Source organism: Triturus cristatus, chromosome 3_1 (assembly GCF_964204655.1).
Source record: "Triturus cristatus chromosome 3_1, aTriCri1.1, whole genome shotgun sequence".
Taxonomy (NCBI): Eukaryota; Metazoa; Chordata; class Amphibia; order Caudata; family Salamandridae; genus Triturus; species Triturus cristatus.
Window position 1 is genome coordinate 1,090,964,361 of NC_140583.1, and position 21,881 is coordinate 1,090,986,241.

At 47.4% G+C, this 21,881-nt stretch overlaps 1 protein-coding gene across 3 annotated transcripts in view; it reads left to right on the forward strand.

The window, feature by feature from the left end:
* Positions 1-21,881, forward strand: part of TBCEL (tubulin folding cofactor E like) — a 262,263-nt gene that overhangs the window by 205,949 nt on the left and 34,433 nt on the right. For all 3 annotated transcript variants that reach the window (XM_085645968.1, XM_085645969.1, XM_085645967.1), the window contains exons 3-6: positions 530-669; positions 2,664-2,845; positions 8,961-9,217; positions 14,150-14,276. In XM_085645968.1, the coding sequence (XP_085502094.1) occupies positions 530-669; positions 2,664-2,845; positions 8,961-9,217; positions 14,150-14,276 (706 nt within the window). The remainder of the gene's footprint in view (positions 1-529; positions 670-2,663; positions 2,846-8,960; positions 9,218-14,149; positions 14,277-21,881) is intronic.

The following is a 21,881-nucleotide window of genomic DNA, read 5'->3' on the forward strand; positions in this document are numbered from 1 at the left end:
AAACACAAGTGGGACATACAGTGAATGTGGTTACTCCCCCTGTTCTCCCCCCCCCCCCCCCCGGCCCTCTGTATTTCATCCAAGGCCCCCCGAACCTTCCTTCATTTCTTAGTGCAGCCCCTGCTCCTATATATAGTTTCCTCGGCCCTTTGACACCAATCCAGGTCCCGCTTCCATTGCTCCCACTGCAGAGGTGCCTGCGCCCCCACCCACTGGCAATGTTTCTTTTCGCTACTCCCGCAGCCAATTTGTGTGCTCATTTTTAACTTACTCATACAGTACCACCATGTGGCAGAAACAGAAGTACTGGTGTTGACAATTAAGTGCTGCTGCCGAGCACCGTAAGCCACTGACTCAAATTAAGCACTGACCACACCACTTCTGCTCGTTGCCACTCAATGGTTGTCTGAAGGGCGATCTCTTGCCCTTTTGTTTTTTTTCATCTTCTACTTCGATGAGTTTGAATGGCTTGGGTGTGTGTTAAGGACTGGAATGCGAGCTCATTGATGATACTGTCCATTTGTTTCAGATCGTCTGAATCTACCCAGCATCCTAGTGTTGAACAGCTGCGGAATAACCTGCGCAGGAGAAGAGAACGAAATTGCAGCCTTCTGCACCCATGTGTCCGAGCTCGATCTCTCTGATAATAAGCTTGAAGACTGGCAAGAGGTAAACTGGCAGGGAAAGTTACTGCCTAAAAAGGGCATGGTCCTTACCTTACCCGTCGTTGCCTCCATCTGTAGAACTCTAAAAAGTCATTAAGAATACTTTATCTTAATCGAATGTGTTGCGCGCTGCGGAACAAAATCACTCAACATACCTGTCAAGAAATAGCTACTTTGCTGCCTGCAGAGCACATGATGCATTTTGGGCTCCAATTGTGTTTGGTGTTCCCATGCACACTGCTTGGAGAGGGGGGCAAGGGAAGGATTGGCTGTGGTGTTTTCAACTCCCCACAGCTGTGGGGTGCCTCGCGGCTGTCTGGTGTTGAAATCAAGATGATATGTGATGGTTTGGTGGGTGGTGGGAACTCCACACTTGCTACAGTTTGGAATCAAAAGCACACAAGATTACTGTGGGGTGTCACGCTTATGTGAGTACATGGTGCATTTTAATCGCTCCTGCTTGGATGCCTCTTGGCACTATTTTTCTGGTGATTGCTTTGGTGAAAGCTTGTCTCATACAACCAGGAGGAGCGGCCGGCAAACAGTGATATAATTAATTACAGGCTAGATTATGAGATGCATAAGGGATCCACCATTTTTTTTAAGTACATTTCCCCGTACATAAAGTGGTCTACTATTTTACTTTGCTCCTAGTGGCTTTTATATTTTTTCTTGTTCAATTGCGTTTTGAAATTTCACTCTTTATGGTGCTTGGGTGTCATGCAGTCTCTCTCCCTCGACCCTATGTATCGCTTGATTAGAAAGGATTGTGGAAGCTGCACTGCGAGTCTACTCCTTCCGTTCTTCAGTGGGATCCAAGACTACAGGAAGTTAAATGGCCCTGTCTTCATTGCTCGCACTGCTGGTGGCCCTTGACTATGACCTGCCACCCACTTCCTCCTCAGCGATAGTCCTTGATCAGCTTACTCAAGAGGCTCAGTGCACCCTGCTTTGCTTTGTTCTATGGCATAGAATTTAATTGAAGACAAAATGGAGGTGGCCGTCTTTCTTTTGTAACATGTCGAATACTTATCATGAAGGAAAGGATCCTTTCGCGTCACCTCACATTTGTTATATTAGTCATGTGCGATATTGTGACCTAGATGACCCATTTCATATTCTAAGAGAAATCTCAGACGTGTATATTGCAATTTTATAAACCGTACTTAACAAATCATTACAAGCGAGCTTAAATCGAGATCTGCCCTCTATTTTATTAGTTAAATATTAAACGCTTCTTAAATAAAGTAACGTGAGTGGCATACAAGGCAGCCTGTTGGCCAGTGGAGAGTTTCAAACAAGCACTTGCCCCTGCTTTCTTACCATCTTTGTCATAGTGTTGAACTATAACTGTGAAAACTCTTCAACCGGGTGAACACTGCAGCAACTTTGACAGTCTATGTGAATAAGTATATCTTTTTTTATAGCCCATTGTGTATTGAGTTTTTTCTCACAAGTTGCATTTAAAGTGTATGGTATTCCAGATGGAAGCAGCTGGTCATTTAGCCTCATTTTCAGAGGGAGCATTTTAGTCGGGGGATGTCAGCCTCACTATTTCTACAATGTGGTGCAGCCATGTGCCAGACTGGTTAAATTGACTATTTCAATGTCTACTTCAGTGCCAAATTGCGCATCACAGAATGGCATCTACTATTCAGTTTTGGAATTTTTGGTGAAGTGTGAAAGAACATGACGTTTGTTTTTCACCTATAGATCCTATACATTCATAAGTAGATAATACAGCCAGCAATTTCAATCTACTGTGTAGGTAGTGTAGAATACAGAGTAACTGGGAGACTACACATGTGAAGGCAAATGGAGACGCATGCCAACCGACGATGCCTCTTTACAGGAGCCTACCTTCCTTTTGTACTTTCAGCCACTCAGACTACACACAGATAGTGTCATTTCAGTCCTGACACAAAGACTTACTCCAGTAATCAATGCCTTTATTGCTTGCTTGCAACACTAACGCAGCTTTCTCTGTTTTATGTCAAGGTTCGTAAAATTGTGTCCAATGTACCTCAGCTGCAGTTCCTAAATCTTAGCTCCAACCCTCTGCACCAGTCGACGTTAGAAAGAAGTTGTGCAGAGTCTTTCTCTGGGGTTCGCAAACTGGTCCTCAACAACAGCAAAGCCACGTGGGAAACTGTGCACACCCTTCTGCAAGAGTTACCACAGTGAGTAGGTGTGAACAGGGGGATGCTGTACAAAGCTAAATTAAGGCATAGAGGGGGCAGATATGAATGGTGTGTAGGACTGGAAGACATTCTGAGAGCCCTAATTAGGGTTCGCTACACTAGTAAAGCTTACGTGGATAGTTTGGAGTTCTCTTTTGACTGAAAGACGAGTTTGGGGCAGATGTGGGGTGACAAATGGATGGTGTGGATATGTGAAAGGAATCAGTAGAATGGAAAGAGTGAACTGAAAGAGTGGTTAACGGTTGGCGTGGCCTTCAAGTGGGTTGGAGCTGATACATACATATATGTGGAGGTCTGGAATAGTCTCACGGCGTGCCTTTACTAGGCAACAGCAGGCCTACTCAAGGAAGGTATGAGATGCTGAAATATGTGGCGAGGAGGCAGAGAAGAGGTTGTAACACACTTATAGAGAATAAGGGTGTCCATAGTGTGTGGGATCCCAAACGAGCCAGTGTGACGGTAGAGTGAACTGAGATATGAAATACTGGGAAGTATATTGTAGTAAAAGAAAGCAGGTCCGGTTCCATGTAGATTAGTCTAGTGGGTTTATTCAAGACATATGTTATAATGTAGAGAAGCCCCACCAGGAGCAGCCTTCCTGTTGCTCAGCCCATCCACCAACTGACTCTCTCCCTCACCAACATTCCACTGCTTTAACATAAATATATATCTACATCTATATCTCAATCCTTGTTCTAAGGATCGACAGAGCCCCTTCCAAAGAGGTAGCAGAAACTTGACAGGCTTTACAGCAGGCTCCTGAAAGAATCTAGTACATGCTTGAGGGAGGGGTATAAAGTGCGAGATAACTCGTTTACCACATGAGTGAGGAGGCATATCACTAATTGAGCTAATGAACGAGTTCCACCTGGGTCTCCGTTGCAGACAGTGTGTAACTGTCCTTTTGTCCCGAGTTCCGTAGGATTCATCATATTGATGCCAAAAAGAAGAAATCCTGCCATGCGATGGACACACTGCCCTAAGTATACTCTCTGTTCGCTGTTCACTTCTGCTCTTTTAGACACTGCAGCATCATGCTTTTGAGTTATATGTTTAGTAGTGTAGCTCTAACATGTATATTGCAGCTGTTAAAGTATTCACAGACCATATAAGCCACCTAAGATAAAAAGAAACATAAGGATATTGACAGTTGCATGCTGCATCCAGGCATCTGAAGACTTGCTTCCTCGTATACAGAAAAGTTCCTCCTAGACCCTGTGCCCTGGCTTTTGGATGCTTGTGTTCTCTAGAGAGGTAACTGTTGCCCTCTGAACTAAGGTTGGATGTTGGTTTGTTAGTGTACTCCGCACTGTGCATTCTCTACCTCTCATCTGCAGTGAGCACTCCAGGGCCTGTAATACATACAGTGCCCCAGGGTGCAATGGGCAGGTGCGCCCATTTTTTGCACCCCCTGAAGTACTGTTGTATTAAGAAGAGGGCCTAAAAGCCTGTGCGCTCTCTTCTGTAATACAGATAGCGCAGGTGCACATATAGTGCTGGCACTAATCTAAAGGGTGCTCCCTCATTTGCATAGGGATGTGGCTTGTGCAAATGAGCGAATCGATTCGCCTCTGTACCTGTGCTGTAATATGGACTTGGGCGCAGACGCACAAAGCTGTCTGTAGGTGCACTAACAGTGCACCATAAAGATGGGGAACACAGTCGGTGCGCCACCTGTGGTCCCAAGGTCCCCCTAAATATCCTCCTGAAGGTGGCTGCAGTTGCCTGTCTCTGTCCCCTCTTTGAAGTGCAGGCGAGTGCCATCTGTACAGAGAATGATGGACCCGCTACTTTACACAGCTAGTCCGCCCTTTAAAAATGCTCTGCCCTGAGGGATGCACACTATGTTATGTTTGCGCACGGCACACCTGTTTGAAGATGCGCTGTGTTGCAGAGAGGCACAGTGCTCCCTGTGAATAGTTGTCTGAGCATCTCAAACTATCAACACTACTCTTGAGTGTTTGTGACAGGTCTCCCACTAGACAACCTTGATCAAGGGGTGGACATTTTGCATTGCAAATGTGCCCTGTTTAAGTACACTATATAGTGGGGCACCTATATAGCATGCTTACTACAGTTAATGATGGTCTTGGAATTAGTAAAAAAAAAAAAAAAATACATGCTTCTGAGAGCAGCGTTTAAACTAGCTTCTTTATTAGTAAGTGAGGATTCTAACTGACATAACTTTTAATTGAATGTGTCCTTAACATTATTACGTCCATATAAATAATTTGTTTAAATATTTGCCCAATGCATTTTGAGTCGAGAAGCTCTTCAAGGCACCTTTACCTATGGTACTGTGGAGAAAACAAAAAACAGTCCTTTTTCTGAAACAAGTGAATTGCATGTATGCATAAGCATTAAGGTTCAAGGGGCTTGCATGAAATCAACAATCTTTAGGTTACTTTCTCCAAACTTTGGCTAACCCCAGAAGTTATTTTTATCTCATAGATTAGATAAATTGCTGTCCGCTCCATAATTCCGTTTCATAACTTTAATGAACTGCCTCCAAAAGGGTATGCCTTCTCTCCCTTGGCAAACAGTTGTGATTGTTAAGAGGCATGAATTGGAAACATGGTGTAGAACCACTTTATACACTTTATGTACCTTTCTTTTCATATATTATACTTCAATATTACATCTCCATTACTTTGTCAAAAAAGTAAAACAGTTGAGATTGTCGATTTTATGCTTACCAATTGTATGTTCCCGTTGTGTGCACAGGCACTTTTTCCGTACCAGAGAAAGGACTCCAGGCGCCATATTACAAACAGTACAACAGGCATGTGCGCCCGTTTTTAGTGCCCCTGTGCCACTGCAGTATTGCAGAAGAAGGAGCAGGCGGTTATGCCCCCTTTTCTGCAACACAGGTAGCACTGGTGCACATAAACTACCAGCGCAGTTTACAATGGAGTTCCCTCATTAGCATGGGAGTGAGGCCTAATGCTAATCCAGGAAACCTCCTGCATCTCTGACCGCACCCGTTTACGGACAATCACACACAGAACAGGTTAAAAAGGTCATCAGGAGGCATTCTGACTGTGCGCCACACAAAAAAAGGTGGCACATAGTCCGTGTGCCCCGTGAGAGCGAACCCTGTAAGTGGGGTGAAGGGGTCCCATGGACCAGAGTCATCTTCCGCAGGTGGGTGCAGTCACTAACTGCAACTGCCTCTGGGGGGGATCTTTGGCCACCTGCCCAGAGGAAGACGGACTGGCTGCTTCCGTCTCTCACTAGCATAAGTGCGCAGCTGCCCTGGGTGCAGCAAATAGCTCACAATAGGTCACACTGTTTCTTTCGCACCCGGGACATCTGTTTAAAGGTGCACTGTGGCACAAACCGAGTCAGTGTGCTTGTTGCGTAATACATGCCAAGGGGCCACATTATGCATCAGGCCCCCAGGGCCTGATGGGCTTGTCTGCCCCATATGCTGTATTACAAACAGCGCCATGGGGGGCAACGGACGTGTGCGCCCGTTTTCTGCACTTCATGGCACTGTAGTATTACAGAAGACCTTGCAGAGGAGGCTTGTCTGCCCTCTTCTGTAATACAGATCGCGCCGGTGCAAATAGAGCACCAGAGCTATCTTCAAGGAACATTCCCTCAGCATGTGGGGTGACCCCACACAAATGAGAGAATCATTTTGCCTCTGCACCCACGCCTGAATACTGACACAGAAACAAACAGGCCCTTGGGCGGCGCACTGACCATGCACCACAAAAAGGTAGCTCATTGTTGGTGCGCTGCATATTATCATACCCAGATAATCTTACTTAATGCTTCATGTGGCGGTTGGTGGTAATGGTACTTCCACAAAAAAACTTCAGAAGTCCCATCCACTCGCTCGTATAAAGGCTGTGTTTGTGGTGGGAGAGCCACTGCTGGCTCCACCATTAGAAGCACACGGCAGAACTGTCCTAAAAGGAAATGGCTTGGATGGCCAGTCCAATTAAGAGCAGCCCACCTGACGCAAACTTCTCCTGTATGCCTTCCGTCTGGGATCCAGGAGCGTGGTTACTGATGGCACAGCAGGAGCAAAGGCACTGGGGTCCAGTGTGATGTGGGGCTCACAACCCTGAAGTTAGCTCCTGTATTTTACTATAAAATGAGGAAAGAGAGGTCTCATTTTTCACAGCTGGGGTCCCTATACAAACCGTAGTGGTCTTGGACAGAACATCTGAAATGCTTCCTGTGCTCTGTGAAACACCGAGCACATGGGGACATTAGTTATTAACCAAACAGGTTGCACCCCCACTGCCTGTGGGGTGTGTCCCCAGGGCTACGAAATAGCCTCCTACTGAAGGTTGTTTTATCTCCAAATTGTATAGGTAATCCTTTTGTTGAATAAATGTTCAGCCAAATGTTTCAATTCATACGTTTTTATTTTAATCCTTGTAAAAGTCACTGTAGTTTATTCTCACTGCAGTTCATTCTTAAACATGACATTTTCAATTCCCAATGCATTTCGGCCTCTGTGTGGCCTTCATCTGGGGATAATCTGTAACAATAATTAAATACCCCTTATTCACCATACATGAAGTTTGCAAAACATAAGAATATAGAATCTGTAAACAATATGAAAACATATACTTTTTTAAACAACTCATTATTTCTAGTTTACACTTTATCTACATTTCCACCACTATGAACGATTGGTTTGATTGTCAAATAACTTCTGATGGTATATCACGTTCTATGTACAAGGATGGTTAATGTGGCAATTATTTTCGGCTCGAAATTGAAAAATCCATAATCGTGCTGTAGGTATTATGCGTGGTGCGTGGTGATACGTGTGGTGTGTCCCATAGACAATCTGTTTATGTGTGACGATTAGTTGTCTCGGTGCCTTGACTGCCTACACATTTTAGGTGTTGATTAACCATAAGTTCTATTGGAGCTTCTAGCGGTGCTTACATTAACATATTCGGTCCGAGGATTCCTACGTGGTCGTCCATTTGTATAGCTAAAAGTGGTGCCTACACGTTATGGATTAACTATAAATTCTGTTTGAAGCTCCTAGCGATGCTTGCGTTAAATTATTTAGCCCCAGAATTCTTACGTAGTCGTGAATGCTCGGTAAAAGAAATCGACGGACGACTTTTTGTAAAAAAGTGGTCCTGCGAGTTATGAATGTGGGTTAACTAGGAAGCTTCTAGCGATGCTAGCGTATAAGTGTTTAGCCCAAAACTTCTTACGTAGTCATGGTGTTCAATGATTAATCAATCCGGATTTATAAAGCGCGGCTAATCACCCGATAGGGGTTTCCATGTGCTTGCAGGCCCGGGAGGCTTTTTTGAACAGCCATTTGGATTCCTGAAGTAAGATGATGGTCTGTAGGTGCATGGGGGGGGGGGGCTGCTCCAGGTCTTTGCTATGATGTGGGAGAAGGAGTGTCTTCCGCTTCTACTTCGGTAGATGCAGGGAGAATGGGCAAGTGAAAGGGAGGCGGAGCATATTCTTCTCGATGGTTGGCGTAAGTTCAGGTGGTGGTCAGTGTTAGGCGGGTCCTTGGTTGTGTAGAGCCTTGTGTGCATGGGTCAGCAGCTTGAATTGGCATCTCTTCTGTACAAGAGGCCAATGGAGTTTCTGAGGTGGGGTGTGATGTGGGTTTATCGGGGAAGGCCGAGGATCAGTCTGGCTGCGGCGTTCTTTATGGTCTGAAGTTTCTGTAATGAAGTTAATGTAATTCCTTAAGATAAAACCATGTACCTATGGGTCTGTCTTCAGAAAGCATGCCCAACAATGCTTATGAAGGTTGACTGTCTAGGTTTTGCGGCATGGGCTACGCTATTGCCTCAACTGCACCAGAAGTTTGTCTGTGCTGCCAAAGCCTTATCTCGAACATCAATTGGATGACATGCAGTGATGCATCATGTGACCACCTCAGGGCTTGTGGGCGCTTCCTGGGAATAGTTTGCTTGGATGTTGGATGATGAATTCCTCTCCCTTGCAGGCGTTCCCTGGGTTTGGGAATGTGCTAAAATTGTGGTTAATAATTTCCTACTTTGCAACGGAAAGGCTGCGTTGCTTTGCTGGTGACCAGATTCTGAGACCCCACTAGTCTAACTCACGATCTCTCTCTTTCGCTTTCTAGGTTGGAGGAGCTCTTTCTGTGCCTTAATGACTACAACACCGTGATTTGCTCTCCCGTTTGCTGCCATTCTCTGAAGCTGCTGCATATTACAGACAATCAACTGGAGGACTGGAGCGAGATCCGAAAGCTAGGAACCATGTTCCCGAGCCTGGACACTCTAATTCTGGCCAATAACAATGTCCTAGCCATCGAGGAGGAAGACGATTCCCTAGCTCGACTCTTCCCAAACCTCCGATCTGTCAGTCTTCACAAATCAGGTGCGGTATGCATGGTGCGGCAGCATTTCCTTCACTCTCCGTGTACACTGCACAAACTCACCAGTGGTACTATGTTTGTGTTGTGTCTGTGTCCTCACACCCCAACACAGAGGCACCACTTTCAGCTCCCTAACGGTAAAATCGACCTCTTCCAAAACCATGCCATGCATCTGTCAAAATGTCAGGGCAATTCACTGCGATTTGTCACTTTCTGTACCCCCAAAGTTCCTGATGTAAACAAGACACTGCGAGAACCCCTTTTTGCTGCTCATAATTTGTATTACCTTATGAACGCACACACTGTAGTGTTTGAACCTTGGAGACTCTGCACTGCACACCCTGAATAGCCCCAGCAGAGTTATCGCTCTGCAATACTGGCTCATGCTAAGAAAGCACAGAGCAGTAATGACACCTCAAGGCCACAGACTGCAGTAAAGACGCCTTCAAAATACACAGACTTCAGTACTAACTTAACGTCAGACAGCACTCTGCACTTTTACTTTTTAAGTATGCACATTATAGTAACAACACCTCTACAACGCAAACGCTGCAAACATTCACAGTGCAGTAAAAACACTTCAAGAGATCACCCTCTGCAGAGTTGCCAACTTCAGTGTCTGTACAAAGTAAGAGGTTGAGAACACCCAGAATTCATAAATGCTGCCGCACTCGGCAGTAATGACAAATTCTACATATGCACCCTGCAGGAATGACACCTAGAATGCATACGGAACATTTTCCTGCTTGCTGTTTGTCTATCATTTCCAATCAGCTTTTTCCCTTGATTACCATTTTGTCGTAATTCTGTGGATAACTCATTTTTTTCACTGTTTCCTTGAGCTAATCTCATTATTTACTAAAACCTTGAATCTTTTACCTTACCCCTTTACTAATACATAACAAATTACTTTGTTTTATTATTTAATGATGTCACCCTTACGAATCTCCCTATATAAGCCATAACCTTATTCCCTTACCTCCTTATTTTTTACTTCTCACCCTTTATCCCTTACCCTATACCCCTAACCCTTCTCTATAACCTCTTTTCCCACTTACCAATTACCCCTACCTTAACCTTTTACCCATAATCCCTTACCGGTAACTCCTTAGGCATCCACCCTTACTCTTAACCATAACCTCTTATTATAAACTTCTTACTTATGTATTTTTTTCATTGTACAACTGAAAATGAAATGACAAACTATGAGATGCTTAACAATAAACATTGTAATCCATGAGGAAATAACATGCCAGTGAAATAGATGCAAACACATTTTTCCCATTTACATCAACAGGGGTGCCTTTAAAAAATACACACTGCAGTAATGACACCCCTAGATCACGTGTACCACCAATAGAGCACCTTCTAAGTTACACACTACTTTGATGATATCTCTATAGAACAGTACGTGTATTTGTAAAGTGCACGCTCACCCAAGGATATCTTGGCGCTGAATAACAGATGTTTATTGTTACCCAACTCAATGGTGCTCATTTTATCGACCTCCGAAGGATGAAAGGCTGAGTGGACCCGCCGGGATTTGAATCTGTGACCATGAGGTCGAACACAGACCTCTACAGTGGATGCATTAGTCCACTAAGCCACCAGACCCAGAACACATACTCTGTAACAGGTACAACGTTAAGTCTATGAACTGCATAAATGGACTGCAAGGAGACCTTTTAAGTGTAAACACCGCAGCACTGACTGTAGGACCCACGTGCTGCATTAATGACACATTGTGAACACATTTGGTGTACCATAGAACCAGACATTTCAATAGTAATGTCACCCCAAGAATGCCAGGTATTACAATCGAGTTGCCTTCCAAGTCTACACATTGCAGCAACGACTGCTCTAGACCCCACATTCTACAATAATTACTCCTTAAGAACGCTGCATTGCACCAGGGGAACCTTGAAGTAAAAAATGCAGCAGTAAGTACAGCTCTAGAACCTGTGTACTGCGTCAGGGGCGCCTACGAAACACATGATACTAATGACGGGTCAGGATCTAACACACTTCAATTGGGACACCTTTCAGTTATGCATTTTGCAAGAATGATTCATATAGAAAGCACACACTGCATTAATGCACTCAACCCCTATACAGTGAAATGGGGGCACCTACAAAAGAAGGCACACTGCAACCTGTAAACCTACACACATTGCAATTACACACACCCAGAACCCATTCACTAGAGACAGAAATCCTACGTATGCGCATTGTAGTGATGACCCCTCTAGATGTGCGCCCTAGCAATAGTGTCACTTAGGAGTCCTCAGACTTTTCTAATCATGTCTTCTGAGCCCAAACGCTGCAATTGTGACTCTTTGCAAATATGCATTGGGAATATATATATTGGCACTGCTGTATGTTGTACTAAATGCAGCAATGTGAAGTATATGTTGGAGAAGTCTGAATTTATTGTGATTTGATTAGATTTACATTGTCCACCATCATCATGCTTTTCAGTGTGGTGTAGGTAGGGTCAATGCGTGGAAACACTGACCTGTGGCTGTGATGTGGCATGCTTGGTTGTGGCTGGGTCAAATATGAGTCTACCGAGTTTTGAGTCTTGACAGGTGTTTATTGCCAATACTTGATGCAGAGCTGTGAGCATTTTCAGAGCATTAAAACTGTAGTGCTAACTGCACTGGGCTGTTTGAGGATGACATCCTACTGATGTGGTTAGCACAGTGCAGATTTGTGATTCTGTGAGTATCGTAAACCAGATGTGTGTGGGAGAGGTGCTTGTTTTTTATAATTCTGGTTTGTGTGGATGCAGTGCTTACGACCAGGGTAGACGCTGATGCAGTAGTTACCAAAAGGGAGGATATGTGATGCTGTGTGACTGCTACACTGTGAATGTGTATTCTGCTTGGCAATGTGTGGTGATGCTGTGGTAATCACTTTTGGGGCATCTAATGACTTTTGGGCGCCAAAGAAAGGATGTGCGATGATGTGGTTCTCACAAGATAGATGTGGTTTTTTGTCAGGTTAAAGTTGTATGCTAGTGCTGGGATCTTCCCTGTAGGGATGTGTGATGATGCTGTGGTTATCACTGCTCGTTGCGTGATTATGCTGTGTTTACCAGAAGTAGGATGTGTATTGATGATGTGGTCATTATTGTAGCCACATAGGTGTTAGAGTTGAGGCCCATGTTAAAGCACGTAAACATTTTGACACTCTGCTCCTTACTCCTATGTCACTGGTTACAGAGCCTGAACCCTCGTCCCTGGTGCAGCCTGTTCTGTACATGCTGCCTCCTAATCCGCCCCGGGAAACTTCCGACAGTTAATGGCTCCCAGTAATCTACTCTTGTACATTGCTTGAGGAACCTGATCCCATTTCCACCTGGTGCTTTGCCTGCAAAACCAACCCCTCTATTCCTAACACCTAGTACTTGAAAGCAGAACAGAATTCTTTGCTCCTCATCTCTGTTAGTCTACCCACAGAGCCCAACTCACGCAGCCCAAGCTGTTTGTGCCTGTTGCTATATCTGCAGGACCTAACTCCTCTGTTCCTTGATCCTGGGACGCTGCAGATTCTGACCATGCAATATCTGATACCGTCTTCAGAATGACACCTTTCCTCTTGCCTCCTGACACACTGCCTGCAAATATTCACCTTTCCTCCGCCTAATGTTGTTGCACTTGCAGCTGAACCTGACCCCTTGGCTCCCTGGCCCGGTAACAGTGCCTGCAATCTCGTCAATGTGGCATCATAGAATCAAAAATATAACTCAAAATCCTTGGATAACAGCAGGCTAATACAGAGCTAATTGAGCAGCAAAGAGTGACAGTGGTTGTGATGAAGGTGGGTGGTTAGGTACCGGGCAATACAGAACAAAAATGACACATATTACAAAAGTCTGTCACTTTTGGGAGACCCTTGTAGTGGAGTGCAAGGCTGCGGTACAGACATCTAACCTTGCACAGATAACTTCATAAAGTAGCAGTGGGGCTCAGATTTGTCTGGATACCCGTTAAAATACTTTTGGAATGTCTGTAGTATTTGTTGGATCTCAGGGATGTTGGGAATACAATGCTAGCCTCAAGAGAGACAAAAATGATGCCCCCTCCCCAAAATCTGACCATGTCTGGAGCTAGAACTGATGTGGAAGGGGAAATAAAAATGTTTTTAAACATGGATGTGGTGGTCTACCCTTGATGACATGGAGCATGAGCGGTGTACTAGGACATCGCCAAATCAATATTCATGATCTATTTAGTGCTCACCCACTGCTGCAGCTTAGCCTCAACTTACAGAAGACAGAATCCAAAACCTGGATGTTGGGCAGGAAAATATGTACTAGCGAGAGGCATCACTTGAAAACAAATGCTGGATTCTCCGAGTACTGCTTTCCAGTAGAGATTGATTTGCAGGTGGGGGAATGTTAGGTTAAAGCATGAGGCCAAGTTGTATGTCCGGTACCATTAAACAGTGGGGATATGGGCGTATCAGATTAACACAATCTATTTATACAGTGATTTTCCATATATGTGTGCACTGGTTCTCACAGCGGGGATGCCTTGTGGCGATGATTAGCAGGTGAGTCTGTTTATGCAAATGCATGTGTATTCGAAGTGTACCCTTCCTTGCTTATCAGGGCAATGATGAGTGAAGTCACTGTGGTTATCGCAGTAATGATACATGGTGGTGTATTTGTTGTGTGGGCACTTGAAAATGGCTGCCTTTTGAAAATATAGAATTTATATGTAATACGCTGTAAAGGTGGAAGGGAGCATTCTTATGAACGAGGATGTGGTTTTGAGTAGGTAGTCAGCTACATATAGATTTTAGTGTGGCATTGAAGATATGGCCACTGGAGTGAATGCACAGTAACGGAATTCTCTCCCAATTTGTCACAGATTGTATTTTGTGCCCTGCCTGTGCATCATTTCTAAACCCATTATTTTTTGAAGCAGGTCTGAATTGCTGGGAAGACATTGATAAGCTCAATTGCCTACCCAAACTTAAGGAGGTGAGGTTATTAGGAATCCCACTACTGCAGTCCTACAGCACGGAGGAGCGCAGGAAGCTGGTAATAGCAAGGTGTGCCCTTTCAGTCTATCTGCTCTGTGAAATAAGCTTGGTGACTGGGTGCAATGTTAGTGTGGGTGATTAGACCCTCGAGGGTGAGTGCAGTGCTTCAGGTTGAGAGTGCAGTGCTGCATGCTCTGGAAGGGTTTAGGATTATTTACATCTACAGTGAAGGATTTGCTATTTGTAGGGTTAGATCTCAGATAGTTGTGATGTCTATGTGCTGCTCTCTGGATGCCCGTGGGATACAGCTATTCTCAGCTGGCTCTGAAAGGAGTTGGCAGATCTGCATGTTTTTTGTATGTTTTAAATAATGTGATTTTACTTGATAGTTTTGTTTTATTTGAGAGTTTGACTGTAGGTTTTACTGAGAGGTTTTGTTGGTGAAACCACAAACACTGATTCTAAGACCATCTGATTGATCATCATAACAGTGTTTCTTTTCCTCTGTCAATTCCTAAAACACTTACTTATTTCATGTTCTTTTCCACACCTTGCTCTCTTTTGCAACAATGCTTATTTTCATAAACACAAAGTGTATGTTTTCTGCCACCATGCCATAAACTGAGATTGGGTTCTGCGTGAGTTTGAATCTTTACGTTGGTTCGTCTCTGATCATTTTGTATCCGCGCAGTGTAAATTTATTATTAGCCTGGACAGGATTTTCTAGAAAGGCAGAAAGTGGACGAATGAGGCAAAACTACATGCATGTTCGTTATATTGCTATGACTGTATGTGATGTGGCAATTCCTTCTAATTTCACATTTCTGTGACCTTTTTAGTGCATCAGAAACACAAGCAGGCTACAAAAAGACTGAAAACCATTTTACACAGTAAATGCAGTAAATTCTCAAAAACAAAATATTTCTGTAGCAACCAATTCACTAAAACTTTGTATGTGTACTTGTTATGGCCAAGCATATGTACATTTTATCTCAACATAACTGCTCTACAATATTAATGGCTGGATTCATTTACACAGATAGGTTTGCCTACTTCAATCCCATCTTCTGGTGAGATAGCATAGGCTAATGAATTAATGAAAGATGATAATGACTCTCTTTTCTAATATGTAAGTCTACGTTGACACATCACTCTTCGTGGATGCACTTTACATTACCAGTTGAGAAAACTGCTTCACAATTAGGTGTAATCCTAATTTATAATCGGAAAAGCTAAATGCAGTGCTCAGTCAGTTCTTTGATAACCTTTCAGTCAGGAGCAGTGAAAGTTTCGATATGCCCAACAATTGAGTAGAGGTGCTTCTGCTGTGCAAAATTGTACCATTGAGCTGTAGAGTAAAACTTTAGGTGTCGAAGACAAAACAAGATGTGTAGCTGGGGGAACAACCTTTACAACGCAACTTTTACAACGCACTACACTTACTACGCATTTTTTACAACGCACAATCCATTACAACGCATGACATTACAACGCATGACACTACAACGCATTTTTAAAAACTACCTTTACAACGCATTCCATTACAACGCATACTACCATTAAAACGCATACCATTACAACGCATAATATTACACTACGCTATCCAACACTTACCCTACTGTTGCACCCCCTGGAGTTAGAATAGTAATTTTTACCCCTATACTATCCAACACTTACCCTACTGTTGCACCCCCTGGAGTTAGAATAGTAATTTTTACCCCTATACTATCCAACACTTACCCTACTGTTGCACCCCCTGGAGTTAGAATAGTAATTTTTACCCCTATACTATCCAACACTTACCCTACTGTTGCACCCCCTGGAGTTAGAATAGTAATTTTTACCCCTATACTATCCAACACTTACCCTACTGTTGCACCCCCTGGAGTTAGAATAGTAATTTTAACCCCTATACTATCCAACACTTTCCCTGCTGTTGCACCCCCTGGAGTTAGAAAAGTAATTTTTACCCCTATACTATCTAATACTTACCTTAAATGCAATTTAATATTATGCGTTGTAATGGAATGCGTTGTAAAGGTAGTTTTTAAAAATGCGTTGTAGTGTCATGCGTTGTAATGTCATGCGTTGTAATGGATTGTGCGTTGTAAAAAATGCGTTGTAAGTGCATGCGTTGTAAAAGTGTGCGTTGTAACGACATACATCCGTGTAGCTGTGTACATTTACCATCATATAGAAAGTGGTAGTTTATACTTGCATTATGAAAAGCACCTGTGAGAGGACCAAAGAATCTATACAAATTTAACATAGGAGATGGATTATAATATTTTTTTAAATGCAAGGTTTTTATCCAAGAGCATCCAGTTTGATCATGTGTGGGGAGAAACCAGTATCCGAACCCTTGGTTCCATAGATGAAAACATCGCTATTTAACCACGTCTCCAACCAGGTGATAAAACCTATTTAGTCCTCAAAACCCAATACTGATTAAAAATTGTAATGTTATAAATAAACAGAACTTTGCCATTGGAAGAAACCAAGTCTTTTAAAAAGCACATAGCTATTTTATCTTTTATATCTGAAAGAAACACGTTAGTTAGATTCCTCACCTTAGAATATCCCCAGGCGTCAGACTGGATCCGGAAGATTTTTCGTCAGCAATACCCCTTGCGCGTCGCTAGGCGTCGTCTGCGGCTCCGCGTCCGTCGTCGGCGTCGTGCGCCGGAATGACGTCGTCGGAGTACTTAGACGCCGCCCTCGTGCACTGACGTCAGTTCTTCTTCTTTTTTCCGCGTCAGTAAGCGCAGATCCGGGAGAGCTACCCCTTTTTAGTCTTTTTTTGACTAAATCTTTTTTGATCACTTTTGATCCTTGTCTGTCGACATCTGGTGCCGGTAGGATGCCTGGGTTCAAGGCTTGCGAGGATTGCCATCGACTGATGTCGGTGACCGATCACCACCGCCGGTGCCTCTACTGTTTAGGCCCCGACCACGACGCGGAGTCGTGCTCCGATTGCCAGGCCCTGACTTCGAAGGCTCGGCGGGAGCAGTCCCGCAAGCTTCTCGAGCTTCGCCACTCGGCTCCGCGTCGTGCGCGATCCTGGTCCAGGAGGAGGTCCAAGGATCGCTCGCGGAGCCCTAGCCGACGCCACCATCGATCGTCGGGCTCCAAGTCGTCGGGTAAGTCCAAACGCTCTAAGAAGTCCAAGAGGCGACATCGCTCTTCGGACTCCCCTCGCCGGTCGCGCGACTCGGCCGAGGGTCCGGGTGGTTCCACCCCCGCGGCTCCGGCGGAGCCGCAGGCGCCGCGCCCGTCCCCATACCCTCCGGTCCCTGGAACTAACGCGACGCCGGCGGAGGTCAGTGCCTTCCTCTCGGCCATGAGGAGCCTGGCCCCGCCGTCGACGCCCGCTGGCGCGCCTTCGGGCCCCGCGGACTCGACTGGGCGACCTTGCCTGCCGGCGGCTTTGGCCCCGGCGCCGTCGACGACTCCGGTCTCGACGCCGCAGGTCCCCGCGGGGCCCATGCCTGGGCCCCCGTCGACGCCGGTTGACCTAATCACTCCTCCACCGGCGCCGGCGAATGAACCACCGACGCCTACACCTCCGGCGCCTTCGGTGCCGACTCCGGACGGCGTCCAACCCCAGTTTAGCCCTATTCCGGACCCGGCGCCGCAACGGCGTCGACCGACGCCGCGTCCGGCGCCGCTTGAGACCTATCATCTCTACAGTCCGGCTCCGATCATTTCTCCTGTTTATCAGGAATCGGAAGACGGGGGCGACTGGGAGGGGTTCAGTCGCAGCTTTCACAGGACTGGGCAGATGAACTGGGGGAGGCCAGTGGTCTGGATACCTCGCCAGACACTGGATTCACTTCTCCTCCGACTGTGGCTTCGGAGGAGGGTGCAGCATTTTCTGTGGTGCTGCGCAAGGCGGCCGCAGCCCTTGGGCTCGAGCTGCCTGCCATGGCTGTGAGGACTAACATCCTCACTGAGGTGCTTCAAACCGCAGCAAGCTCCACTGAGCCTCTGCTGCCGTTCAATGAGGCCCTCACTGACGTTCTGCAGGGCACCTGGTCCAAGCCCTCCACAGTTCCTCCTGTGGATAGGAACGTTGCCAGGCGCCACCGCCCTGCTCCAGGCGACCCCAGTTTCCTGTCCCAACACCCCACCCCCGAGAGTCTGGTTATCCAGGCCTCTACCTCCCAATCCTCCTTCCCGACCGCTCCGCCGGACCGGGATTCCAAGAGACTCGAGCAGTTTGGCAAGAAACTGTTCTCGTCCCTTAGTTTGGGCCTGCGGTCTTTGAACACCGCCTGTCTCTTGGACCGTTATTCCCATTCTCTGTGGGATACGGTGGAGGACGTGCTGCCCCTGTGTCCGGAGGAGGTCCGGACACGTCTTACCCAGGCTTTGGCCGATGGGAGGGATGCAGCGCGGCACGCCATACGATGTGGGCTTGACACCACGGACTCGCTGGGTAGGGCGATTTCCACCACGGTGGCGCTCCGCCGCCACGCCTGGATGCGGTCCACGTCATTTTCCGGGGATGTCCAGAACACCCTCATGGACATGCCCTTTGATGGCACTCGCCTGTTTGGTGAGAAGGCGGACAGTGCGCTGAACCGCTTTAAGGACTCCCGGGCTACGGCCAAGTCCTTGGGCCTCTCTGCTCCGCGGGCGCACACCTCCGCTTTTCGCCCCTTTCGTGGCCAAGGAAGGGGCGCCTCCTCACGTCCGCCAAGCCACCAGCCGTAGAACCAACCTGCGCGCGGTCGCGGACGTGGTTTCCGCCGTGGCGGATCTGGAGGACGACGTGGTCAGCCCACATCCACCCCGGCAGCATCCGCCTCAAAGCCTTCCTAGTCCGAGCTTTCAGGCCCATTCCACGCCAGTGGGCGGCAGAGTTCGCCATCACCTGCTCCACTGGCGGTCCATTACATCGGACAGGTGGGTGCTGCAAATCGTCCGAAGGGGCTACTCCCTCCCCTTCGAGACGACCCCTCCAGCCATGCCACCGCAGCACCACCGTATCTCGGGGGATCATTTGAATCTTCTCCGCGAGGAAGTTTCGGCCCTCTTGGCCAAGGGGGCCGTCGAGCGCGTTCCGAGTCCAGAAGTAGGTCGTGGTTGTTATTCCCACTACTTTCTGGTTCCCAAGAAGGGCAAAGGGGGCCTACGCCCCATCTTGGACCTCCGGAACGTCAATGCCTTCCTCCGAAAGGAAAGGTTCAAGATGTTAACCTTGGCTCAGGTTCTAGCTGCCCTAGACCCCGGAGACTGGATGGTAGCATTGGACTTGCAGGACGCATATTTCCATATCCCCGTCCTGCCGGCCCACCGGCGTTACCTGCGGTTCACGGTGGGCCAAGAGCATTTTCAGTTTACCGTGCTCCCCTTCGGCCTCACCAGTGCCCCTCTGGTGTTCACGAAAGTGATGGCGGTGGTCGCAGCTCATCTGCGCAGATCAGGGGTTCCAGTCTTCCCCTATCTCGACGACTGGTTGTTGAAGGCGGGCTCGCCCCAGGCAGTCGTCTCCCACCTCCAGACTACGGCGGATTTCCTGCATTTGCTGGGATTTTCCATCAACGTGCCGAAGTCACACCTGAGTCCCTCTCAGAAGCTTCTCTTCATTTGAGCAGTTCTCGATTCGGCGCAGTTCCGGGTCTATCCACCGGAACAGCGGGTCCGGGATATACAGGCCCTGATTCCCATCTTTCGGCCTCTATCCTGGGTTTCGGTCAGGCTAGTGTTGCGGCTTCTGGGGCTGATGGCCTCCTGCATCCTACTAGTGCATCACGCCAGGCGGCGCATGCGGGTTCTGCAGTGGGACCTGAAGTTTCAGTGGGCCCAGCATCACGGCAACCTGTCCGACCATGTCTTGATCTCGGAGGGCACTGCACAACAGTTGCAGTGGTGGCTCACGGACCGCAATTGGGTCATGGGCAGGAGCCTCTCCCTTCCCCAACCGGAGCATGTCGTAGTGACGGATGCGTCCCTCCTGGGCTGGGGTGGCCATATGGGAGAGGCGGAGATCAGAGGCCTCTGGTCTCCGGCGGAGTCTCGTCTCCACATCAACCTGTTGGAGTTGAGAGCGATCCGACTTGCACTGAAAGCCTTCCTTCCCTCTGTCAGGGGCAGTGTCGTGCAGGTGTTCACGGACAACACCACCGCCATGTGGTATTGCAACAAACAGGGCGGGGTGGGGTCGTGGACCCTTTGTCAGGAGGCTCTGCGCCTCTGGACGTGGCTGGAACACCAGGGCGTCACCCTAGTGGTTCAACATCTGGCGGGCTCTCTGAACGCCAGAGCGGACGAACTCAGCCGCCGGTGCATGATGGATCACGAAGGGCGTCTGAACTCCGAAGTGGCGCACGGTCTCTTTCAGCAGTGGGGAGAGCCTTGGTTAGATCTATTCGCCACCGAAGAAGAACGCGAAATGTCAGCAGTTCTGCGCGTTGGAATTTCCAAGGCGGCACTCGCTCGGCGACGCTTTTCGTCACGAGTGGAGTTGCGGTCTGTTGTACGCCTTTCCGCCTATACCACTTCTGCCCAGAGTGCTGAAGAAGATCAGGCACGACCGGGCCCAAGTCATCTTGGTGGCTCCGGATTGGGCACGAAGATACTGGTATCCCGAGCTACTCATTATGTTGACCGATCCCCCGATACGTCTGCCCCTTCGGGAGGACCTTCAGTCGCAGCAGCAGGGGACGGTCCTCCTCCCGAACCTGTCCAGCCTCCACCTCCATGCGTGGAGATTGAGCGGCGGCAGTTGATGCCATTTGACTTGCCTCCTGAAGTCTGTGATATCATTCTGGCAGCCAGGCGTCCCTCCACAAAGACGGTATACGCCTGCCGGTGGAACAAATTTGTGGCATGGTGCACAGCAAAGGCTGTGGATCCCCTTTCCGCCCCTCTTTCTGAGGTTCTCCTCTTTCTTCTTTCTCTGGCCCGGCAGGGCTCTGCCCTGGGCACCCTGAAAGGTTATCTTGCTGCCATCTCCGCCTTCTTGCGGCTTCCTGATCAGCCTTCTCTTTTCAAGTCCCCTGTGGTTACACGCTTTTTAAAAGGCATTACTCACACGTTCCCTCCTGTCCCTTTTGTAATGCCTCAGTGGGACTTGAATCTGGTCTTGACATTCCTGATGTGCGCTCCCTTCGAGCCTCTTCACAATTGTCCTCTTCGTCTTCTGACTCTTAAGACTGCTTTTCTGGTAGCCATCACATCGGCTAGACGGGTGAGTGAGCTCCAGGCTTTATCTTCAAAGCCTCCTTTTCTCTCTGTTCATCCGGACAAGGTTGTCCTTCGGCCTCGTCCTTCCTTTCTTCCGAAAGTGGTGACTCCATTTCATCTTGGGCAGTCTGTCACCTTGCCCACCTTCTTTCCGCCTCCGCATCCTTCCAAAGAGGAAGAGAGGCTCCACCGTCTGGACCCAAAACGTGCGCTCTCCTTTTATCTGGACCGCACAAAACAGTTCCGGGTGGACGACCAGCTTTTTGTTGGGTACGTGGGCGCTAAGAAGGGGAAAGCTGTGCACAAACGGACCATCTCTCGGTGGGTCGTTTTGTGTATCAAAATTTGCTATTCTTTGGCAAAAAAGGACCCTCCTGTTGGGCTGCGCGCCCATTCTACTCGGGCCACAGCGGCTACTACTGCTTTGGGACGGGGAGTCCCTTTGCAGGACATCTGTCAGGCGGCGACGTGGGCTTCGTTACA